The 21,630-nt window shown below is 45.3% G+C and overlaps 1 protein-coding gene across 2 annotated transcripts in view; it reads right to left on the bottom strand.

Moving 5' to 3' along the window:
• Positions 1 to 447: 447 nt before the first annotated feature.
• The window catches only part of LOC147612290 (sodium/hydrogen exchanger 1-like), a 47,434-nt gene continuing 26,251 nt past the window's right edge, over positions 448 to 21,630 (bottom strand). For both annotated transcript variants that reach the window (XM_086782901.1, XM_086782900.1), the window contains 12 exons: positions 19,420 to 19,517; positions 19,178 to 19,237; positions 18,995 to 19,041; positions 18,709 to 18,903; positions 18,551 to 18,597; positions 10,009 to 10,075; positions 9,800 to 9,900; positions 9,573 to 9,674; positions 1,920 to 2,058; positions 1,673 to 1,735; positions 1,489 to 1,560; positions 448 to 1,333 (listed from right to left, as the gene is read on the bottom strand). In XM_086782901.1, the coding sequence (XP_086639027.1) occupies positions 980 to 1,333; positions 1,489 to 1,560; positions 1,673 to 1,735; positions 1,920 to 2,058; positions 9,573 to 9,674; positions 9,800 to 9,900; positions 10,009 to 10,075; positions 18,551 to 18,597; positions 18,709 to 18,903; positions 18,995 to 19,041; positions 19,178 to 19,237; positions 19,420 to 19,517 (1,345 nt within the window). In that variant the 3' untranslated portion in view covers positions 448 to 979. The remainder of the gene's footprint in view (positions 1,334 to 1,488; positions 1,561 to 1,672; positions 1,736 to 1,919; positions 2,059 to 9,572; positions 9,675 to 9,799; positions 9,901 to 10,008; positions 10,076 to 18,550; positions 18,598 to 18,708; positions 18,904 to 18,994; positions 19,042 to 19,177; positions 19,238 to 19,419; positions 19,518 to 21,630) is intronic.

Raw genomic sequence — 21,630 nt, forward strand, 5'->3', positions numbered from 1 at the left:
AGATTCCCTTCTTGCACATTAACAATGCTAGGTGAACAACATGAATAAGATACAATGATCATGCTCTGGTCAGTCTAGAGTGCGTTTGTACAATGACTCACCTAAACTTTGAGTACTGCTGCTATCTATGGAGCGGTGTATAATGCTATGCCATAAGTGGTAGGTGACCATGGCTTTATGACCAAATGCACATGTGGCCAACCGCACCCGCTATCAAGTACATGCCCTTTTGGCCAAACGCACACACAAGCAACCGAGATGGCTACAAAGTCATGCCAGAACTTAGAAATAGCTAAAGCTTACATCCAAGGTTATTCAGATGGTTTGGCTCATAACTCTCCTTGGCAAAAAGGACCTTTGGAGAACTTTGGTTTAAGATGTAAACTCGAGAATCAGACTCAGTATGCTCCTCAAAAAAAAACATATTTGGGATCTGGAAATTACTCATAAACAAGATTGTGCCAAACTGTATGACAAATTTCCGGTTTAAAGATTCTATGCTTTTAGGCATCTTTACAGGATCCCTTTCCCCAGATCCTAATGGTGTGTACCAAACTAGCACTTCTAAAGGACTCCATCGTCATGGTATCAGAATGCTACAAAGTCTGCAAGGTGGTCACAAGTAGTGCATACATGATACAAGAGATTGATAATTTTAGTGGTGGGTCTCCTCCCCTTTCTCAAAGCAAAAACCAGAGTCAATCGGCACAGACCATAAACTGGGGAGAAAAGAATCAAAGAATAAGGAACCAGATATGATGATTACAAAAACCTGTTCATTTTACCAACCATTCAGGATGGTGTTGTGTACTGTGGCTGTTCAGAGGGCCTCTTTCAATGAGCATATGCATATTGTAGCTTCTTTCATCGCTGCTTTGCATCGTAAGATTTCAAACATCCCCCATTTTGAAAGGGGAACAATAGCCGGAGCTGTTGTGCACAAAAGGATGGTTTGCTTTGACAGTCGTGCGTTCACCTTTCATGGTCGTATCAACACATGAGATTCTTGTAAAACCTCTCCACTTGACACCCGTGGAAGGTGTGGCACAAAGCCCCTGCCCCCGAACACAGGGCGCATGTATGAATCATCGAATCTCCGCCAAACATGGTGCACTGTAGAAGAAGATGGAGTTCTCAACAGCATTTGAAGACTGCTCCTAGTCCCCACATTATTAGGCTGATCTAATTCACCATCCTCAAGAAGAGGGACTTGGAACTCTGAGCTAAAACTGGCATCTTTGGGAGTAGTTGGTTCGGAATTGTCACCACTTGACCTGAGATGCGGCGGGGAACGCAACCACTGCAACAGTGGCTTTGTCAGCAGTCCAAAAACCTGCACAGCCATAACAATACAGCAAGAACAAAAAGGGTTGTGAACAGTTTCTCTAATATACTTTTTTTCTTTCAATCGATGGGAAGAGGAATATGATATAAGATGGGAAGAGGAAAACCTTAGTATATGCTAGAAGAAGCACCTATTTAACTTACCACTGTACTAAAGAGGACAACGATTATGGTACTGGTGATCATTGTTGCATTGATTGAGCTTATGGCTGAGAACTGCAAGAAAGAAAAGACAAACGCATTCTTACTAAACAATATACTGATTTAACTAATTGTAGAGTGTCTACTCTGAGAGCTGTTCAATATTGAAAATTTTGAAGGGGCTTACTTTATTGTAGGCCAAGGCCATGGAAACAGCCCCCCTCATAAGGCCAGCCCACCAGATAATCACCTGTGCAAATGGGTATATTTTTATCTTATTTGGAGTTGACTTTCCCCAAAAACTGCTATACACTAACACAAGCTCCAACAGGACTCTTAAGTGCCCCAAATTTTAGCACCATTAGTAAAAGTTCAGAGCGATTTGGTTCAGTGATTATCAGTGAGGCTGAAATACCTACACAAGATGAAGTTACCTGCTTGCGAGCACTAATCTTGGTACCAGGAGCTCGCCGAACCAAGTTTGACAAGGCAGATAATGGGAATACAAACGCTGCTCTGCCAATAAGAACTACCAAAATCAAAGTTGCAGAGAGTCCAGCTGAAGTTGCAGCACTGTATGGACCACATTAATTGAAGTTAGTATAATAGTCAGAAATTGTGTCACTCGTGTTTTTCTCACATGTTGCTCTTATAAGGTAGACCGAGTTCACTTTTTTTTCCCAAAAAAGAGATCCTATTAGTAGTGTAACCCCCCCCCCCGCCCCCACCCCCAAGGCAACACTGACGGCCTCAAATACCGGAATATGCCACTGTCGCCACAAGCAAGAATGGGACCCAGACTTCAAATTCCTAGGAAGGCTGCGCACCACTGCTCTCTCTGAGTCATCCTGCAGGTGTTTCCCAACCTCCCTGTAGGATGTGAATGATGTCTATCTCTGCCGGAGGGGTGGCCATCCCTCCATGGTCTGACTGCAGCACACCTGCCAACAAATGTACCACAGTGCTATGCTGCTGGCAATCCCACCTCAGGCCCGTGGTGTCCAAGGGACTATTAGACCTCAGCAGAGGCAATGGCGTATGCACTCTTATGAGTGTGTGTAAGTGACCTTATCATGTCACTTCACTTGTACTTCACTAATTCTCATCAATCTACATTGAGTGTTGTGCTTCCATCTATTTCTCCTTGCTGCTGCATCAATGACAAATGTGTGTGTTGCTACTTTGATCTCCACTCCAACAACGTCCTCCCCCCGAGGTCTGGCTATGGTTGTTGGATCCCAAAAGGTGAAGATGTTTTCCAAGATGTTGCGGTCTCAGATGAAGCCACTGTGAGTAGCATGGATCAAATTAGGGAGGGAGGGCTGAAGATGCAAGCTGATCGCCTTGGCCAGGATCTTGTATGCCGTCCCTAAGAGGGTGATGGGTCTCCAATGTCGGACGATCCCCACCCTCCTTTGGGATTAGGCATATCAAACCCTCGGTCGGGTGCTTGGAAAGTAAGCATGTGTGCATAACCTCATTGAAAGCAGCCCGAAAGCCTCCTCCCATGGAGTCCCAAAGGTGAAGGAAGAGGGAAATCCGCCTCTTTGAGGGGAATCCAAGTCAGCAGGGAGCAAAGCATTGCAAAAGGTCTAGGCTACCGCCCGAACCTCATGAGGCTCTAATGCAATAGATTTGTCTGGCCGGCAAAGAGCTCGTATCCCCTCTGGCCTAAAGTGGGGTCCCAAGGAGGCAAAAAACTCACGGGAGACCCTGTCCCCTGCCTGGGTCCAGAAGGATGTCCATGTGTGGTATCAGTACTCAATCCATTGTTCCTCCAGGCTCTCTAGCAAAGTATATGCTGCCTACATTTGGGCGTGAACCCAGGGGATCTATGGGTTCTAATCCTGAAGACGTTGAAGAGAGGCTAAGCTGCATAAAAGGCTTCTCTCCTGCTCTCTGAATGCCCTGAGTCTCTCTTGGGCGGAGGTCTGAAGGAAGGAGCTAATCTCTAGTAGTGCAGTATCCAGATCGATCGCTGCCTGTCCAAGAGCGAAGGTCTGAGAGGTCCAAATCTCCTCAATCCGGGTGGAGCCTGGAGCAAACGGTCCAAAATCCTCACTGAGTGTTGGTTGTCATGCCATCATCTCATTGGCTCTGCGGAGTTTCTTGGATTCCACATTCACTAGGGAAGAGATTGAGCAGACACTCCACACCCTTCTGTTGTCCAGGGCTATGGCAAATGCAGGTGGAGGACAGCCATAGTGATAATGAGAAAGAAAGAAAGAAAGATATATTAACGTCTGCAAAAGGCCAAAATTGGCCTATGAGACAAACAAGTAGTACAATGATGTTCCTCCAGTCATCAAGAGGAAAATGTGGAGTGAGAATAAAATGTACAAGTATGACAACACGACCATAGGGGACTCAATGGTGGTGTACAAACGAGAGGGTGTGGATGGAGTACTAGGGCTACTAATGCATCTCTATATGCTGAAGGGGTGATACAAATATGATATGTTATCTACTCCTAACTCCATCCAGTCCCATAGTCTGGGTACAATATGTCATACATCCGATCTGAGGATGCCGTAAATGTCTGGAACATGCGTCTTGGATCAGAGCGAAAATGTGCCAGCTGCTCCTAGACCTCCTGCTGGTGTCGAGACCGGATGGCCGTGATCTCTCTGTGGTGTAGCCGTGGTGTCTAGTAGCCGGCTAGTCTGGGTCGTCGCCTAGCTCGAATCTCCTCCGCTCGCTGAGATGTCACTCCCAATGTGTGTGGCTAGGCTACTGGTGCCAATCTCTGGAAGAAGTCAATCAACTGGGACTGTCTTCCTCCGCTATGATGTGCGGGTGTCTGAAGTAAGATCTCCCTGTGTCTCTGTAGTGCTAGTAGTAGTCTGCCTAGCTGTCTCTGGTCCGATCTCTCCCAGATCTGTCTAAGTGATGTGGTCCCTCTAAAAACCTTAAGATAGCATGCCCTGATTTCCTGCAAAGCACCACACTGGCAAACAAAATGCTCCTCTGTCTCTACCCCCGTCTGGCATAATCTGCAAATGCGCTTTGCTCGAGGGATGCGTGCTTCTCTCCCAGTCTCGATCTCTAGTTGGTGTGATGAGACCCTCAGTCGCCCAATGGCTACTCTGGCTCCATGTGATAAGTGGACCTCAAAGTATCATGGTCGTTGGATGAAGCCGTCTGTGGAGGTGCTCAAGAAGTGGTCTTTGTAGAGCATCTTCGTCGGGAGTGGCTGACTGGGAGATAGCCAAAGTATCAAAGTATCATGGTCGTTGGATGAAGCCGTCTGTGGAGGTGCTCAAGAAGTGGTCTTTGTAGTAGAGCATCTTCGTCGGGAGTGGCTGACTGGGAGATAGCCAAGTCTCCTGTATGTGGCCCTGCCAAATGTCATGTCTCATGACTCTGTTCCTCTCTGTTTGAGAGAGGCGTCTGTGTGGTGCAGCTAGGTCATACTGTAAGGGTGGTAATCTGTCAATATCAATCCTGTGTGATGATATCCACTGTACCACCTGGGAGTACCATGACCAGGTATGTCCCTCCTCAGCAAGCTGTCTCGATGCCTCAAAAGCAGCCCGAGATACCCGATTTAGTGGGAGCTCCCGCATCCTGTGTATAAAAGATATAGTCTGGAACATGGCCTCTACTAACATAGGTGGTACAGCAAACTTCGCTCGAAGGATATCATGTGGTACTGAAGGTTTGCTGCGGATCATCCATGAGAGCATCAAAATCTGAGGGTGCTCTATCTGTGTCCATGAGGATGTAGCCAAACCTGGTGCCCATACTGCTGCTGCATACGTCAATGCTGGAGTAACTAGTGTATCAAATAGCCACCCCTTAGTACGGGGCTTCTGAAGTGTGCCTGGTGACACTGGCGTTCCAAAATTGCTAGTGCTGCGTACCCTCGTGTCACTCTGTCTCTGGCTGCCTGTGCCATAGAGAATCTCCCTGATGAGCTGGTAAATGTGACCCCAAGGTATACATATGAGCCCACCACCTCTACCTGTCCCCGGGCTAGTGTAAGGATAGTCTGGCATCTGACTGCTGCTGATGTATGAAAGACCATAACCTTGGTTTTCCCAAGGTTCACTGTGAGTCCTCGCTCCGCACAGAAAGTATCCAGGGCCTGTAGATGCCTTTGTAGCCCTGTCCGAGTATCCGACACAAGAATGATATCATCAGCATATAATAGAATGTGTACAGTCGTACCTGAGATGTCAATTCCAAAGCCTCCTCCGTGTATGATGTAGTCTGCTACCTCGTCGATGTATAAGCCAAAGAGTGTCGGGGAGAGAGGGCAGCCCTGCTTCACACCAATGGTGCTGGCAATCATATCTGATAGTCCCCCTTGAAGGGAGAGAGAGAGGGTTTCATGTGGGAGACACACACAGAGAAGAAGGGAGAGAGTGAGAGAGACATGTGGGGATAAGTCAACTCAAAGTATGAGTGTGTGACTCCCCTATCACACATGTATATTTGCTCTAGTACACATAGTGCACTTAGTACATTAAAAGTACTAAGTGTACTATGTACTATAAAACTTATGGGCTTGTACACACTATAAGGGTGGGCATAATGCCTTTACCCCAACAACCTCCCACTTAAAGGTAAAGTGCCCTTAAATGAAGGAAAAGAAAAAACAGCATTTACATGATAATGTACAAGGCCATATCAAGGCTGAAACTGGCCTCATCCAATGCCCATCAAGTGTCTGCAATGAGCAAACCGCTCTGGAGGCAAACTCTTTGTCAACAGATCAGCCGGGTTGTCATCCGTATGAATCTTGACAAGCTGAATCAGCTTGTTCTCTATCACCTCTCTGATGAAGTGATACTTCACATCCACATGCTTCGTCTTTGCATGAAAGACAGGGTTCTTTGCAAACTGGATGGCACTCTGACTGTCACAATGCAACAATGGAATATCCCCTGTATAACCCAAATCAACCACTAACCGAGATAGCCATAATGCCTCCTTGCAAGCCTCTGTGGCTGCAATATACTCGGCCTCTGTAGTAGATAAGGCAGTGCACTTCTGCATCCTGGATATCCATGACACAGCACCTCCTGTGAATGTAAACACATAACCGGTAGTAGACTTCCAGTTATCTGGATGACCGGCATAATCCGAATCCGTGTAACCATGCACTAATGCATCCTGTTTGCCAAAGCAGATGCACATATCCTGTGTGCCCTTCAGGTATCTCATGACACCTTTCACTGCTTCCCAATGCTTCTTGCCAGGTTTGGCCATGTATCTAGTAACCACTCCCACTGCAAATGCAATGTCCGGCCTGGTAGCAACCATGGCATACATGAGACTACCACAAGCTGAAGCATACGGAATCTTGGCCATATCAGCCGTGTCACTATCCGACTGTGGGCTGTCCATAGCACTGAGTTTCACATATGGAGGCAAAGGAGTACTAGTCTTCTTCCCCCCTTCCATATTGAATCTCTGTAAAACTTTGCCAATGTATTCCTTCTGAGACAAATACAACACATGCTGATTTCTGTCCCGAAGTATCCGCATACCCAAAATGTGATTTGCATCACCCAAATCCTTCATATCAAAGGTCTGATGCAGCCTCTTCTTCAAGGCATCCATCTCTTTACGAGATTTCCCGGCAATCAACATATCATCAACATACAAGATGAGGATCAATAGACTGCCATCCAAAGCTTTCTTGGTGTATAAGCAGTGATCTATGTCACTCCTCCTGAAATCTTGGGATTTCATGAATGTATCAAATTTATGATACCATTCCCTTGGTGCCTGTTTGAGCCCATAAAGACTCTTTTTCAGCTTGCATACAAGCTTCTCCTTTCCATTCACTGCATAACCCTCTGGCTGTTGCATATATATCTCCTCATGGAGATCACCGTGAAGAAAAGCAGTCTTCACATCCATCTGAATCAAATCCAGATCATCATGAGCAACCAAAGCTAATACAGCTCTAAGTGTGGTCATTTTGACCACTGGAGAGAAGATCTCATCAAAGTCCACACCATATTCCTGAAGCCCTTAGCCACTAACCTGGCTTTGCATCAGGTGCAACTTTGTATCTTGGCTTTGCATCAGGTGCAACCCACTTGCATGGCAAAACCTTCTTGCCTATAGGCAAATGCACCAACTTCCATGTTCCATTTTTGTGCAGAGAATCCATCTCTGACTTCATAGCACGCTCCCAAAGAGCCTTGTCTGCCCTCTGTAAAGCCTCCTTATAACAAGAGGGCTCCCCACAATCAGTGAGCATCAAGTAGTCAACCCTTGGAACAAACCTGTCAAGGGGTCTGGAGGGTCTTGTGGACCTCCGTACCCAATGATCATCATTTGCAGGTTGCTGTCCAGCTTGCATATCACCTTTTGGTGGCTCCTGTTCCATGCCAAAAGGTTGAAAGATCATGCCCGGTATCTCCTCTAACTGTGGGATATCCATAGGGATATCTTCTGCCATCTCTGGCTGTCCATTTGGACCATTTTCAGCACCATTTAAGGGCTGGTTTTGTTGCTGTAATGGCTGATTTACAGCCCTTGGTTGTTGTTCATGATGTCCATCATCATCAAAGATGATTCTGCCAGGCTCCTGTTGCCTTGCAGGCTCCTTATACATGCATGTTTCATCAAAAATGACATCATTGCTGCGTATAATCTTTCTATTCACTGGATCCCAAAGTCTATACCCCATTTCACCTCTGTCACCATATCCTGGGAATATGCATTTGTGAGACTTAGGATCAAGTTTGGTGCGTATTTCCCTGCATATGTGCACGTACGCAACGCAACCAAACACTCTCAAGTGCTTGTAGGACGGAGGCTTCCCTGTCCATACTTCCTCTGGCACTTTCCCACCAAGCCTCGTGTTAGGTGACCTGTTTATAAGATGAACGGCTGTCATAACAGCTTCAGCCCAAAAACCATGAGGTAATGCAACATGTGACAACATAGAACGGACCTTCTCCTAAATGGTCCTGTTCATCCTCTCTGTTGTCCCGTTTTGTGGAGGATCATAAGGAGTAGAGAGCTCCCTCTTGATGCCTTTAGCATCACAAAAGTCCTGAAACTGTTTGGACATATACTCTCCACCATTGTCGGAACGCAAAGTCTTCAGAGTTTTGCCAGTTTGATTCTCAACATGAGCAACAAACTTCTCAAACACTGAGAATGTATCACTCTTCAAACGAAGAGGATAAACCCACACCTTGCGTGTGGCATCATCAATAAAAGACACAAAATATTTTGCCCCTCCCAAAGAAAGCTGAGGCATCTCACATACATCTGTATGCACAAGCTCTAACTGAGCATCTTTCTGTCCAAGAGCTTTCTTGTGGGGACACTGGAAAAGGGATCGGCTTACACGGGATGAAGGGACAGTGGATTCCTACATGGGCAAACTTTGGTTATACTACTTCAGCTTACTCCTTTGCAAATCTGGGAGAAGGCAGATGGGGGTGCTCTCATGTGAGGCCTCCACTCTAGGCGGTCTCTCTAGTGCAAAGTCGTCTAGCCATGCCTACTACGACCTCCCACCACTAGAGCTGTTTTTGGGGGCATGACCACATGAAGTGCCCCATCTCTAGCAGCACACAAAGCCCTGGCAGGTAGCCCAGAGAACACCAACCATTGGAGAAAATGGAACCCATCCAAACAAGGAATCGAGAAGTCTAGAGAGAGGTTCTCCCGTGAGTGGATGACCAGTTAGAGGGACGAGAGTCCTACCACACGTGCCATGGCAACTACCGTCATCTAGGGGGTCTTTATCACCTATCCAAGAGGTCGCCCCAATCACTGGAGAAAGCCTTTGAAGGGCCAGGGAAGCAATATTGGGGGCCTCCCGCAAATGTCAAATGAAGAAAGTGCTGCTAGCAATCGTCAAGCACCAAGAATAACAAGGGAGAAAGAAAGGGCAGAGAGGGAGGCCAGGCATAAGAAGAGGACTGAGGGCTTGGGAGGAGGTGCCCACCCACTGCAAAAGCAGAGAAAACAGGGCTAACAGGTGGGCAAAAAACAGGCGGACACCTCTTTAGTGTTGCTACTAAAGGAAAACGATCTCATACGGTAGCCTTGGACCTCGAGAAAAACTTCAAGGATTTGCCACAGATTTTTCAATCAACCACAACGCTTACCTTACATCTGTCCTCCTCCATTTGTCTTTGTCCAGAGCATCCATACCAACATAGAGAAATATAAAGGTCTCAGCAATGAAAGACAGTGTTGCAAATGTATGCCTGCAATCAGACAAAGCACTCGGCTTGAAAATACTCTAAACAAAGTTGGCTACTCAACAACCACACATACTTTGCTGAACAAATACTCTAATCATGAATCATTGCCAATTTTGTGTCTCCCTCACCTGGTAGTTATTTTTGAGTTCTCAGTCACATTGTGCCAAGTATAGTGAGACATGACAATGCCACAGAAAAAGACAGTAAGGATCCCACTTAGGTAAAGCAGCTGCATACAAAAAACCAATATAAGGTTAGCAACGAACACTTTGCAGACAAAACAATCACTTCCACATAGATGGAATTTCAAGTATCAGCGCCATGCTCGACAGTTCACCTCTGCAAGCATGTAAGAAAAGTAAGCCAATAGGATCATAATGGCAATTTCTCGATCAGTTGAATGCCTGCAACCACATGGATGGAAAATGCCTAGTCAAAAATAAGCCAATAAAAAAACAGTACCACATGGCATACGAATACTTTATTTTTCCAAGAAAAGACGCTTCATCAAACAAAAGAAATCATCCATGTAGTGCAGACTACAACCCTCTAGAGAGTCTAAACAAGTACAAGAACCCTCATGTGACATCTAAAAACCATAAGATGAGAGGGAGCTCCCTCGGTTGGCCCCTCCTGGAGAGAGGCTACAACTGTGTAGGGAGCCAACCCCCCACCACCCTACCCCCCCCACCCCCCCTTCCCCTGGGGCCCCGTGCCAGAGTGAAGAAGGGGATTGGTCTCCACATGCGCAAGAAGGCTACACAATGCTGCTGCATCAGATCCAAGTTGCATGTGAAGCGCTCCCATCGCCAAATGTGCTAAGCATCAATGCTGTTGAGCTCCCACCTTTGACTAACGCCGACCTTTGGAATCCACAGGAAACCGGTACCAAGGAAGCAGAGACGGATGAGATCCGGAGGTGTGTGAGCTGAAGGGACATATGCCATCCTCCTCATAAAGTAGAGTTGTTCCACCTTCATGGCCCATGCAGTAGCTCCCCATGTGACAAAGCAAAGAGTACTGGGTTCAGATGTGAACAGCCAGAGAATCCGTCACCAAACCTGTTGTGCCTTTGAGCAGTCCCAAAGGTGATGTCATTGTGTCTCTATTGGGGCAACGTGGTGATGGCATAAAGCTGGCTGGCCCACAACGTCCAGCCACACTCCCACAGCAAGATTGTTGTGTGCAAGCAGCCAAAGAAAGAGGGTAATCTTCCAAGGCCAAAAGCTGTCCAGAGCTAGTGCCAATAGTCCATCAGTAAATCGAGGGACCGCCGACCCTAGGTCAGCTAGCTGGCAGCGTGCTCTGGGATACCATCCCTCTCCTATAATAGAATGTGGCGTTCCAATTTGGCCGAATACTAGATGAAGAGGATGGTAGGAGCCACCAGATGCATGGTAGAGTCACGCCAGCACCACCCATTGGATGTCATATGCATCAAATCTAAGAGTGCCACATAGACATGGATCTCAGTATCAGCCAAATAGAGTGAAATTTGGGTAGTTTTGACAGCCCAATAGGACCCACAGCTGCCCAGGACATGGCCCAATGGTTGGGACACAAGTTGGGCACAATACAAACATGTTTTATGAAGTTTTTAATAGTGTTTTTGGACCTGTTAAGTGCTAGCCGACCTGAAAAACGACCAGCATTTAGCCAACTAAGAACCCTATATAAAGGGGTTTCAACCCTCATTTGGGCATCCCTGAAGTGTTGGCAAGAACCCCCCGCATAAAGGCAGCTCTAGGCAAGAACGCAAGCATCTGGACAGCACAACTTAGACTTCTACCGTCTGTCTCGATAGACTGCCCCAACCCAGAATAGAGTCGTTACGCTGCAAAGGACAAGTAACAAGCTCAAGACCAAGCAAGATATCTTTTGTATGCACAGTACGTTGACATGCATGAATTGGACCTAAGTCTAGATCATAGTAACATGAAACGTTTCGTCCGTTTCGTTGTTTCATCGTTTCGAAGGTTTCGTTTCGTCTGTTTTGGACAAAACGCAAAGGTTTCGAAATGACACTTCTTATATACACATATCAAATTTATAACATAGCCAACAGAAAGATGAAGATGCATGTTTTGGAACTGGTGGGTATGAAATTCATGATTTTGGGAGTAGGGTTTTGGTATTTTCAAAATTTGGGCAAGAAAAGGAGAGAAAGAGAGGAGGAAAGAAACAAGTTGGAAGGGAAGAGGAAGGTGAGAAGAAAAGGAGAGAAAGTTGGAAGACATGAAAAGGAGAGAAAGAGGAGGGGTGGACCGTGGAGGAGAAGAAAGAAAGAGGAAAAGGGAAGAGGAAGAGGAGGCATGGAGGAGAAGGAGTGAAGGAGCGAAAAGGAGGAGTGGACAAGGAGAAGAGGCAGAGCAACAAGTTGCGGCCGAGAAGAAGTGTTGGATGCGTCAAGTGGCAAATGGGCAACAAACAAGGACAGAAATGACGATACAAATCGCATTTGCAAAAAAAACCTCCCGCCTGTTTTTTTGACCTCACTTTACATTTGGGCAAAACACCGTTTCGATGGGCAGGTTTCGTTTTGTTTCGAAACATTTTGTGCCGTTTCGAGAGGGCAAAACGGGTTTTTATGTTACTATGGTCTAGATCCAAGAACCATTGTAATATGAGCATGTTTTGGCAGTAAACAGTAGATTAGGGTTTAATCTCTTGTCTTATGTGTGTTTGCTAGAACTGTAAGATTAGCATTAATCAAGAATACACTTCCGAAACACATGTAACAGTGCTGTCAGAGCATAGGTCAGCCTAGGGAAATCCTTGAATTTTTGCATGCTGAATTAGGGTTTGCATGTCAAAAATTAGGGTTTCCTTGTTTTGCATTAGTTCAGCCCTTGCAACGGTGTCTTCAGTCCCAATTTCAATGTGCAAAGTTCAAAACCGACTTAGGGTTCACATTTTTGCACTTTCAACCCATTTATGCATGTACCATAGGTTGCATGTAGTCTAGGACTTGCAAAATTCTTAGCCCAAGTCTAACCTTTTTTTTTTTCTAGGAAAAAGATCCTTCTAGCAATTACTGAGAAAACAACAAAAATGGCTAAGTACAAATCCGTCCCCGAAGGGAAATGTGAGTCAAGTTGAACAAAGGGGAGGGTGCACTTCTCCTCCGGCTGGCCGCTCTAGGAGGAAAAAGCTATCTCATACAAGGGGGGAGGGGGAAATAACCACACAAGGAGTATGTAATGCCAAGTGGGCTCACCACCTCCCGACACTTCCTCATGCGGTCTAAGCCGCCCTGGAGCTGCCCCCACTGACCTCAAAGGGTATGAATGATATCGACCCAGATGCTCCGGATAGACTCCGCTGGTGGGGTGAGAATGCCTTCAATGGCTTCATTGCATCGAGCTCTCCATATATGCCACTCCGGAGGGATGGAAGACTTGATGTCGAGGCTAAGTCGGTCTCTGGCCTGGATCCCCATAAGGCCTCTCTCTTGAGCCTCTAGGGTGTTGAAATTTGAGCATAATGATGAGCTATGGTGGATCAAACACTAGAATCAACATCATTAACAAAGTGATTAGCAAATAATTAAGACGTAATTAGTGGGTAATTAATAAATAGATTAATGTAGACATGGATACTCAAAAACCCGCAAATTCTCATTAGGGCAATACCTCAATTTATAGAGTTTACATCAAGCATCAAATCCCATTGATTTCTCCATGATTCACTCCCAGAATATCTCCACCTCTTGCTTGATTCTCTCCACCTCTTCTCTTTTCCCTGAATATCTCCCAGAATAACTCCACACTTCCCAGAATATCTCCACACTTCCTAAATTCTCTCATGCTACCCTTTATTCTCTCCCAGTAGATTCTTCTCACCTTTTCGCAGGTTCTTTCACATTTACTCATCTTCTTTTACAGCCTCTAACCAAGGACTTGTTCCCGCACACACCCTATTCACTTGTATTTTCAACACCTCCCCTCAAGTGAATACTCCTAGTACACCTAGACCCTATACCAAGTTTGCCTCCCCTTACTTGATAGTCCGCGACCAGTGTCTACTCCTCCCCTCAAGTTATCTCAGCACACCTAGACCCTGTATCAAGTTTCCCTCTTACTTGACAGTCCGCGACCAGTGCCTCAAGTCCCTAAACTCCATAGTCCTTGACACTCTCTCTCTCTCTGTGTCCAAGGCTACTAGAGGTGGTTTTACTTTGTTGGGGCAGGTTACATTGGATTGTGGGATCCCTCTCTCTCTCTCTCAGAAAAGATGATCCGACTCCACTTCCTTTGGAGCCTCCATGAAGTTTGCCGATGTCGTTCCTTCTCCACTGGGTTTGCTGTAGCAGTCTCTCGCCATGTGTCCTGGCTTTCCACATTTGTGGCAAGTGAAGGTCCTTCCTCCTTCTCTGCCTCTTCCTCGTCCTCGTCCTCGTCCTCGAGAGAATCCTCCTCGGGTGAAGAATGCTTTTTCCTCTCTTGCTGTTGAGTCGAGCCCTTTCTTCTCTTTGCCCCTGCTCTCTTGCTCTAGTAGAGCTGCTTCTATCTCTTGTAGCTTCAATTCAGGTACATTCTTTAGTGTTGCTACAATGTTTTCATAATCACCTTTGTCCACACTCTTCAGAAGTACAGCTAATGCTTCATCATCTTCTACCTTTTTGCCAATAGCTGCCAGCTGTTGCTTAATGCTTTTATATTTGTTCAAGTGTGTGATTAAAGGTTCACTTTCCTTCATGTCCAATTTGTAGAATTGCATTAACAGATTTATCTTTGAATTTTTTGCTTGTGTGCCAAACAATTTATTGAGTTCATCCCATGCATCTTTTGCCCATTGTATCCCTGTGATGTGATGAATGATTTCATCATTTAAACTGAGTGCAATAAGTCCCAATGCTTTTTCATTCCTGCTCTTCCACTCATTTTCCCCTCTCTCTGGGCATTCATCTCTCCCTTCAACTAATCCCCACAGATTTTTCCTCATCAGCAAATACATGGTTTTTGTCTGCCATGTATAAAACTGTTCCCCATTAAATTTGGCTATTTCCTGTGCTGAACTCATGGTGATGTGAAGGGGGTCTTACCTCTTGATCCAATTTCAAGATTCAAGGGCAGTGTCTACCCTTTTACAACTCAATCTGGTGTTTAATAGATGATTACAACAATTTTATCAATATAAAATCACCAGAAATTACACTAAATCAAGGGTAACCAATTTGTACGGGATGGTTGGAGTATCAAACCAACTCCGATTTGCAATCTGAAGTTATAGGGATCTGTATCAGATACCTAATGGTTAATTTGAACCCTCAATTGCACCAAAATACAGTGATTAGCACTAATTAATCACTAATTAGCAAATTAATGCTCTGTTTTGTGTGCAAAAAACAGAGTATGCGGGGAGTCCAGATCTGGTGCCTTACACTTCAAATGAGCTCAAATGCTTTCAAAGGCATCAATAGCAATGAGTCTAGTAGAGGATTAAGCCAAGAAACACAAGATTTGACCAAATATTGAAAGCTTAATCTCTGTTTTACCAAAGTCACCTGCAGATTTTATGAAGAGCTTGGATCTCACTGTAGACTTGATGAAATTGAATTCTGTCTTCACCAGCTTGTAGAGCATGCTTGAATACACCTTGGGCTAGGAGGAATTAGAAGCATTTGATTCGATGAAGGAGAAATCTGCAAATTACTCAGGAAAAAACGCGCCGGCCAAATCGTCGATTTCTCCTTCCTTCGCTGGCGGTTTGCTGCGCCGTTTTGATGGGCTTGAAGCCAAGGGAGTTGGCTAGCTTGTGTTAGAAGGGCTTGCCCTAATTGTGAGTGTGCAAGGTGAATGGAGTCCTCCCCTGGCTGGGGGTGAAGGGGTGAAGTGAAAAATAACTAAAATTTGGATTATTTTCTAATTATCTACTAATCTTGATTAATTAACTAATGGGCTCATAAACCTGATGGATTCTAGGCATGGCTCTGATACCATGTTGAAATTTGAGCATAATGATGAGCTATGGTGGATCAAACACTAGAATCAACATCATTAACAAAGTGATTAGTAAATAATTAAGACATAATTAGTGGGTAATTAATAAATAGATTAATGTAGGCATGGATACTCAAAAACCAGCAAATTCTCATTAGGGCAATGCCTCAATTTATAGAGTTTACATCAAGCATCAAATCCCATTGATTTCTCCATGATTCACTCCCAGAATATCTCCACCTCTTGCTTGATTCTCTCCACCTCTTCTCTTTTCCCTGAATATCTCCCATAATAACTCCACACTTCCCAGAATATCTCCACACTTCCTAAATTCTCTCATGCTACCCTTTATTCTCTCCCAGTAGATTCTTCTCACCTTTTCACAGGTTCTTTCACATTTACTCATCTTCTTTTATAGCCTCTAACCAAGGGCTTGTTCCTGTGGTGGGGAAAATGAGTGGAAGAGCAAGAATGAAAAAGCATTGGGACTTATTGCACTCAGTTTAAATGATGAAATCATTCATCACATCACAGGGATACAATGGGCAAAAGATGCATGGGATGAACTCAATAAATTGTTCGGCACACAAGCAAAAAATTCAAAGATAAATCTCTTAATGCAATTCTACAAATTGGACATGAAGGAAAGTGATCCTTTAATCACACACTTGAACAAATAGAAAAGCATTAAGCAACAGCTGGCAGCTATTGGCAAAAAGGTACAAGATGATGAAGCATTAGCTGTACTTCTGAAGAGTGTGGACAAAGGTGATTATGAAAACATTGTAGCAACACTAAAGAATGTACCTGAATTGAAGCTACAAGAGATAGAAGCAGCTCTACTAGAGCAAGAGAGCAGGGGCAAAGAGAAGAAAGGGCTCGACTCAACAGCAGGAGAGGAAAAAGCATTCTTCACCCGAGGAGGATTCTTCTCACCTTTTCACAGGTTCTTTCACATTTACTCATCTTCTTTTACAGCCTCTAACCAAGGGCTTGTTCCCGCACACACTCTATTCACTTGTATTTTCAACATAGGGGTAGCTATCTGAATGCAAGCCAATTGACCTTGCGGGGTCCGTACTCATGGCTCCCCATGATACATGCAGGCGAGCCCTCAGCATCTGACCACTAGGCAAAATGACCATAGAATTCCAGATCAGAGGCTGCCGGAGCCGCTCCTCGGAGGCTACTGGAGCTAACTGTTGTGTAGGGCTGGCTTGAGATTATCCAAAGCACGCAAGAGACTGGCTGCAAATCTGTCCTCAAATGTTGGGCTAAAGCCACATGCCCGCATCTCTCTGAAGATCCATCTCATGCTCTGAGGCCAAGGGCCCCCCAAGATCGACGTGCGTGCGGAGATCCTAGCCAAGAGGAAGTCATTCCAAGGCTCACCACGTGAAAGAAGACCTCGAACAATCAACTTGCCCAATAGGGCATGGCTCTGAATGGAGGGGTCAATGATGCCCCCGCCCCCTCTACGTTGTGGCTGAACCCCTGGCCGGTCTCCCATCACTGGTATTCCACAAAAAGTTTCGGATCAAATGCTGAACCTAACCACTACATGACCGGGAGAAAGACCAACAGGTAATGTACCACATGGTGGCAAGAAGAACCTGGTTCGCCACCACTACCCAGCCAACTAGGGAAAGCCTGGCCGAACTCCAGTATACCAACTTCTTCCGAATGCTCAAAAGAAGGGGGGGCGAGCTGCTGCTAAGGGGAGATATCAATGCCAACCTAGCATCCAAGATAACGAACTGGAGTTCCCCTTGGGACCCACTGAAAAGCCTCAACTGGATGCCAAGTTGGGGCAAGCAATGAGCCAACCCAAAATCCACACAACTTGTGCCAGTTGATCTGTGCTCTCGATGCACGACTCCTCGGTGAATCTCTATAGGTTCCCCTCGGCCCTGGACAGGTATGTTGCTATGTCATCAACGAGCTCAAAATCAAGAAGCTCCTCCTGCACTCGGATGGGGAGACACAGTCCTTGAAGTCCGGTCTCCTAGGCAGAGAGAAAATTGCTCATGGCCTTAGGCCCTTAGCGAACGAACAGGAAGAGATAAGGTGCTAGAGGGCACCCTCACTGGACTGAGCGTGAAAGCGAAAATCTGTCACCTCTAGCACCCTGAATAAGAACCTGGCTATGAAAAGCCAAGTAGAGTACCACCATACACCTCGGACCCACTCCTCCGGGAAACCCATCCTGCACATCTCCCCCCCCCCAGAAAGCCCCAATCTACTCTGTCATAGGAGTTCTCGAAATTGAGGAGGAGCACCATCAGATCCTGCCACCGCATCCTAGCCGACGTGGTTGCCTCCCAAAAGGTGAAGATGTTGTCCAGAGATTACTTTGATCCTAAACGATACCTGTCTGTGTACCATGAATCAAGTCGGGGAGAAAGGGCTGCAATCTCCGGCTGATGGCCTTGGCCAGAATTTTGTAGGCAGCCCCTAGGAGGGTGATGGGTCTCCACTGCCGGATCTCCAATCTGTCACCACCCTCCTTGGGAATCAAGTGGATCAAACCCTCCAACAACCTCTCCGGCATGGCTCCTATAACCATTATCTCGTTGAAGGCAGCCTTGAGGCCACCTTCCATGAGATCCCAATGCCACAGAAATAAAAAGGCTAGACGATTGTCCTCTCCCGGGCATTTTCCACTAGGTAATGCCGTCATAGTCTCTGCCAACTCCTCAGATGTGAAGGGGGTCAGGAGAAGAGTCCTGAGAGTGTTCTCGTGTGCCACCACACCCGCTCACGCGCATGAAGATAGAGCTTTCTATGCCCATTGCAGACCCTGATTCTAAAAAAGGCACAACTCTTGACATTAGAAAAGCATTTGAATTTTTACCTGACTTACATCAATGACAAACAAAAAGTTCACATGCCAAAACCCTTTCTCAGTTTTCAAAGATAAATACTGAAAGCCAATACCTTCCAAAATACAGCTTCTTGATTACATAGGCACTTGCAAGGCCAACCTGCAAAAAGAAGTAGCCTGACTTGAAAAACATCCCTCATCATTATACGATTTTGGCTACACCATGATAGCAGCAGAAATTTAAAATCTAAAAAACAAAATGTGCACTTACCGCAATACCCAGAAGTGTACTGGAAAGGTAGAGATAAAGGAACTCTCCCAACATCTCTAGGATGGTAAATACATCAACCTTACTCAAGTCAATGTTTTGGACAGCTCTAAAGAGTACAACAGATGTAGCATCATTCACCACACCTTCACCAAACACTAGACTGTAAAGCAGAGGTGTATCATCTTGACTAAGAACCTGAACATGCAAAGAAACGTTAGAGCAAAAACTGACTTAAATGAGCTTGTTGAGGATTTTGATAACTGTCTGACTTCACAATACAACTTGCCTGTAAAGTACAGACTGAATCTGTAGCAGAGAATATAACCCCAAGAGCTGTCATGGAGAAGACCATTTACAAAAAAGGGAGAGGAAAAAGTCAGCAATAGTAATGCCAGATAGTATAATTAAATCAGCAGCTAAACAGCCAGAGTAGTGCAAAAACAAGAAATGTTGCTAGTTTTGCTCATACCCATATAGTCTCGGATTTCTAAGCCTTCCACCTTGAGAAGCGGAAATATCAGCCTGCACCCTGTGACAAGTTTTCAAGAAGCTTCCTCTCAAGGTGTGGTTTTTTTAAAAACTCCGATATGTAAAGATAGATCAACTAAACTGCTGCAAATTATCCAAACTGCACAGTTGAAAGGCTGTACACTACCCTGTTTCAAGTGTATCAAAAAACTGCCAAAGAAACTTCCAATCACAAACCCATACCTCCAGCAATGATTGCAAAAGAAATGAAGACACCAATCACTCCAAAAAGCACTATTGCCACAAAATTGCGAAAAAATTGTTTTTTCTTCACTTGGAACCTGTAGTAAAAAACAACATATGTATTAAATTGCAAATATTGTTACAAAAAGGTACAAGCAAATGCAAAAATCATCATGTCTTGGTTCCATGAATTAGTTCAATCAATCGTAAAGTTTAGTTAAACATTAGAAAAGAAGAATTGTATCCATGCCCGCCAGTGGCACATCGACCCTTCCCCTATGAAGGTAGCAGATGACCCAACCTGCTCTAGTGGGATCCAGGAGAGTGGCATTGGCAGGACAACCCGACCTACCTTCTGGAGGCCCAAGGCATTCCCTTCTTCCAGTACTCAATAGGCCAGTGCATCCTCTTAGAGACATTAGATGACACCCCGGCAACTCCAGCACACCCTCACAGGCTCAGGGCATACTTCATGACTTCCTTGCATACTACGAACAGAGGCTCTGGGACAGCTTTCGCCTTCGGCAGAAGATTACTCTCTTCCTTTGGCTTTTGGCACACCATAGCCTCATGGTTGGTACTTGGCTTGCCATCGTAGGCCGACATTCCTAGTGCAGCCACTTGAGCACCCCCGTGGAGACTCAGCAACATTTCCTTTGGGATTGCTGAGAGGCCCATCAAGTTTGGATCCTCACGCTTTTCATATCTGAGCCGAGCACCCTCTGATTCATCACATGGGGCATGGTTGCTTGGGCTACAGAGGACTGCACAGTCCCACTTTACAAGGAAGACAGCAGCCTTGCCCTTCGATTAACCCACTTTTGGATTTCGGCCGTCCCAGCCTCAGATGCAGAGAGGCCATTTGTGAGACTCCCCATCACTTAAGGAATTGGATATTGCAAATGATAGCACAAACAGAAACAAATGAAACTGAGAATAAGCACACATGCATAAAACATTCAGTACAATATTGGAACCTCAAATTTCCGCATCAACATAATACAATATCCACGTCAGAATTACCTTTCATATAACCCCAAGACGTGACACATACGTTACCACACATTCAAAATCCCACTTTCCCACACATGACATCATCCTGAAGTCAACACCACACCACCACATGTTCTTTTCAACATACATTTAGTCATGACTATTCAGCGGAGGGTGACTAAGGATCCACAGACCCATGTACTGCATTACCAGTGGGCTAATGCGACACCCACATCTCCCAATCTAGTGGTAACCTGTCAAGCACTTCTACACTGTAGAAGTATGGGGATCTCCCTGCAGCAGATTGTCCCAGGGAGTCTACCATAGTAGAGAACCCATTATTCCACTACAATGACATTGACATAAACTCCACAAATATGCAAACTACATAAAGACAATGCTATATCCATGTATGTATATACAAAATGCTAAACTTCGAACCATCTCAGACTTTTCCCCATAGCATATTCCATTGTTCCCTCCAAAGGGTTCTTCTCCAAATTCCACACTGCTTGAACTTACGCCAATCTAGGATCTTGTTTGGGATCATCTTTTAAACTTCATTATCTCATCATCGACATGGACACTCTCTTTTAAATAGAATGTGGGAGAGAGGGAGAGTTCCTTGCAAGCAAACACACACACACACAAGAAAGGGCAAAACACAAGAGAGAGAGATGGCTGAATTTTCTTCTATCTTCTTCTCTTCTCTACAACCATAAAATAAAAAGATAAAAGTACATACTATAAGGGAAAGTACTCTCCTACTATAACATACAATAGTCGGTCCATAGTGTGAACCCGAATACATGAGCTGGTGCTATAACTATACTATAACTCTAGTACTCCAAAGTAGCTGTCACACAACCTGTCATCCACTAGCGGCATATCAACCATAACCTCACCAACCATGCCAATGTCATAAGTGTGGAAGCTATCACCCAAGCAGGTCATCAATGTCCGTAGCACTAGTTGAGCTTGATATCTCAACACTCCCTCTCGAGCCCAACTCCACACACTACACTCCAAGCTCGCTCCTAAACCTATGGAGCTTCTTTGTGTCCAATGCCTTCGTGAAGATATCAGCCACCTCATCCTCTGTGTTGACATATTCCAAATCTACATCAACTGCCAGAACCTTCTCTCTCACAAAGTGATAATGCACTTCAATGTGCTTCGTTCTAGCATGGTATACTAGGTTACTCGCCAACTGTTATA

The sequence above is a fragment of the Cibotium barometz genome, chromosome 45, assembly GCF_041138505.1.
Source record: "Cibotium barometz isolate CiBa-2024 chromosome 45, ASM4113850v1, whole genome shotgun sequence".
NCBI classification, from domain to species: Eukaryota; Viridiplantae; Streptophyta; class Polypodiopsida; order Cyatheales; family Cibotiaceae; genus Cibotium; species Cibotium barometz.